This window comes from Gavialis gangeticus, unplaced genomic scaffold, assembly GCF_001723915.1.
Source record: "Gavialis gangeticus isolate Ggan-Ray unplaced genomic scaffold, GavGan_comp1, whole genome shotgun sequence".
In the NCBI taxonomy this organism is placed as follows: Eukaryota; Metazoa; Chordata; order Crocodylia; family Gavialidae; genus Gavialis; species Gavialis gangeticus.
The window spans coordinates 3249181-3251769 of NW_017729009.1; the positions used below are offsets into that span (position 1 = coordinate 3249181).

The window sequence follows — 2589 nt, forward strand, 5'->3', positions numbered from 1 at the left end:
TGAAAGACGCAGGAAGTGCTGACATCAGTATTGTTGTCGGGTCCTGCTGCATATTATTATGACTCCAGTTATACCCAACCTAACTCAGGCTTCTGGCAGATATACAGGCAAAGGTATGATGGGATCTGCTGCAGGACTTCCCCAGTCACAGTTCCTGCCATGCCACATATACATGGCAGGAGATGTGATTGCGGGATCCAGCATCAGATCCCACCACACCTTATTGTTAGTGCAGCGGGAGCCTGGAATCATGATCCTAGGCTCTCCCTACACTGGCCAGTAGCAAGATCCTGCAGCTGGGAGCTCTGCTCGCTGTTGGGATTAACTGGTGAATCTTATCTTAAGTGTAATGTGCCAGGCTTCAGTTTGTATATGTGCAGGCATCAGAGGGGTTAATGAGATTGTGTGACTGTCTCTCACTACATTGGATATTTGTTCTCTCAAAAAGAACATGCATTTCACCACTCCTTTTTCCTATCCAATGTAGATCTCACTGCACATAACTCTGCAGTTCAGTTCAGCCCTTGTATCTCTGTCTGTCTTGTCACTGGGCTTCAGTTAAGTTTCCCATTTGGTTCTGTTGCAGTGGATTGCTGGGATGGCCCAGATGGGATGCCAGTGATTTATCATGGACACACCTTAACCACCAAAATCAAATTCTCTGATGTCTTGGTCACCATCAAGGAGCATGCCTTTGTGACCTCTGAGTAAGTCAAGGAGGGATCCTGGGATCTCACTCATCAGCAGTTTGCTGAGTCTAGCATGGTGTACTGAAAGCAGAGACTTTATAGAGCTGAACCAGATTCAACTGGGGTGAAACACTTATGTGCCAGGGACTTGACAAACCTCCACATTAGGGTTTGGGTGGGAGTGAAGTGACTTGCCTTTCTGCACAGAAGTGGATTTAATACATAAACACTTTCCAGTTTGATCAATGAACATGAACTTAGCATCAGGGAGCTCCGATCTAGCTCTGTCTTTAACTCCCTGATGCAGGGTAGAGTCCTTATACCTGAATTTCCAAGTGTCCTTTAATGTTTGATGTCCTAATATGGAGGCTAAGCTCCAGAAGCTCTGTCCAGCCTCCAGAATAATCTGTTCAGCAGTTGAAATACTTCATTACTTAGTGAAAGTAAGCAAAGAGGGCCAGAGTTCAAGTCCTACCTCTGCCATGGTCTTCTGTGTAACCTTGGTCAGGTTGGTGCGCTCCAGTTCCTCCATGTGTACACTGGGAATAATGGGCTTTTCTGATATGATACGTGTTGGGGTTGGTAAGTCAGTTAGACCCGCTGTTCTTGGGCCATGTGAAAATCACAGAAAGAGAAGCTTCTGGAGAGATGATGATTGGCTGATACACAAGACAAGATTAACGTGCCCAGTTCTTCAGTCCCGCTGAGACACTGCTCTGATATTTAACTTTTTCGTTCCTTTCTGCATCTCCACCGGCCAGTTATCCTGTCATCCTGTCCATTGAGGATCATTGCAGCATTGCCCAACAGAGAAACATGGCTCAGAATTTTAAGAAAGTCTTTGGGGACATGCTCTTGACCAAACCAGTAGATATTTCTGCTGATGGGCTCCCATCTCCAAACCAGCTTAAGAGGAAGATTCTCATTAAGGTAAAATTCCTTTTCCAGGCCACATCTTGCATGTAAAGTGGGGATGGGGAGCGCACAAATCAAGGGAGCTCATGTAGCTCAGGGGAGAGTTCCTTTTAAGTGGGTTGGAAGCCCACATGATCATTTTGTTTCCCAGCTGTGGTGAATTAGGCTAGATTTTTCTGGAGGCATCAGGAAAAGTCAGACTGTGGATCAGGATCCAGATGTTACTGTCTGGTGGTCTGGCTTCAGGTTCCATCTTTAGTTTCCCCCCCTCCCCTCTCTTTGTCAAAGCTGTTCATTATTTGCTTCATTGTCTGTACAGCCACACCATCTGGTTACTGTGGGCTCTTGTATTGGCAGTGGACGCTTTCTACTTTTCTAAAAGCATCAGCTGCTTAAAAGGGGGATCCTGTCCTAGAAAAGCAAGTAGAGTTGAGGAGCATATCTCTCCTTTGGAGAATTGGGTGGGATTCGGGTCCTTCTGGTCAATTTATAGAGAATGATTACTGCTTGTTAGAACTGTACAGATCTCAAGGTTCATTTAATTCAGTAACCTGCACAGATGTGGGTTTTGCCTGTCCAGATAAACACATGATTGTTAATTGAACTGCGAACGTCTATCTTTACTGTAAAATTAAGTGACCTCTGGAAAGAATCTCATTCTGGGCTTTTGGAGTTGTCTCTTTAGACCAATTGGTATAGGGTCTAATTGCCATTAAATTGTAAAAACTGTTTCCAGAGTCGTGGCATATCTCACATAAAAGGAGGGTAGAGATGCACCCTATAGACTAACTGAATTGGGGATGTGCAAGATGCTAGGGAGCTCTTGCTTATGAAAGCTTATGCATCTCTGATTCAGTTAGTCTATAAGGTGTAGTCCTATCCTGCTTTCTGCCTGACTTCAGACTAACACGGCTAACTACCTCTCTTTTATGTCTCGGGTAAAATTGTCCATCGAGGCTCTTGCAAAGCCAGAGGGCACAAGTGC

The 2589-nt window shown here is 45.0% G+C and overlaps 1 protein-coding gene across 2 annotated transcripts in view; it reads left to right on the plus strand.

Moving 5' to 3' along the window:
- PLCG1 (phospholipase C gamma 1) overlaps positions 1–2589 on the plus strand; it is a 159756-nt gene that overhangs the window by 116423 nt on the left and 40744 nt on the right. For both annotated transcript variants that reach the window (XM_019509788.1, XM_019509789.1), the window contains exons 12-13: positions 587–707; positions 1451–1619. In XM_019509788.1, coding sequence (XP_019365333.1) covers positions 587–707; positions 1451–1619 — 290 coding nt within the window. The remainder of the gene's footprint in view (positions 1–586; positions 708–1450; positions 1620–2589) is intronic.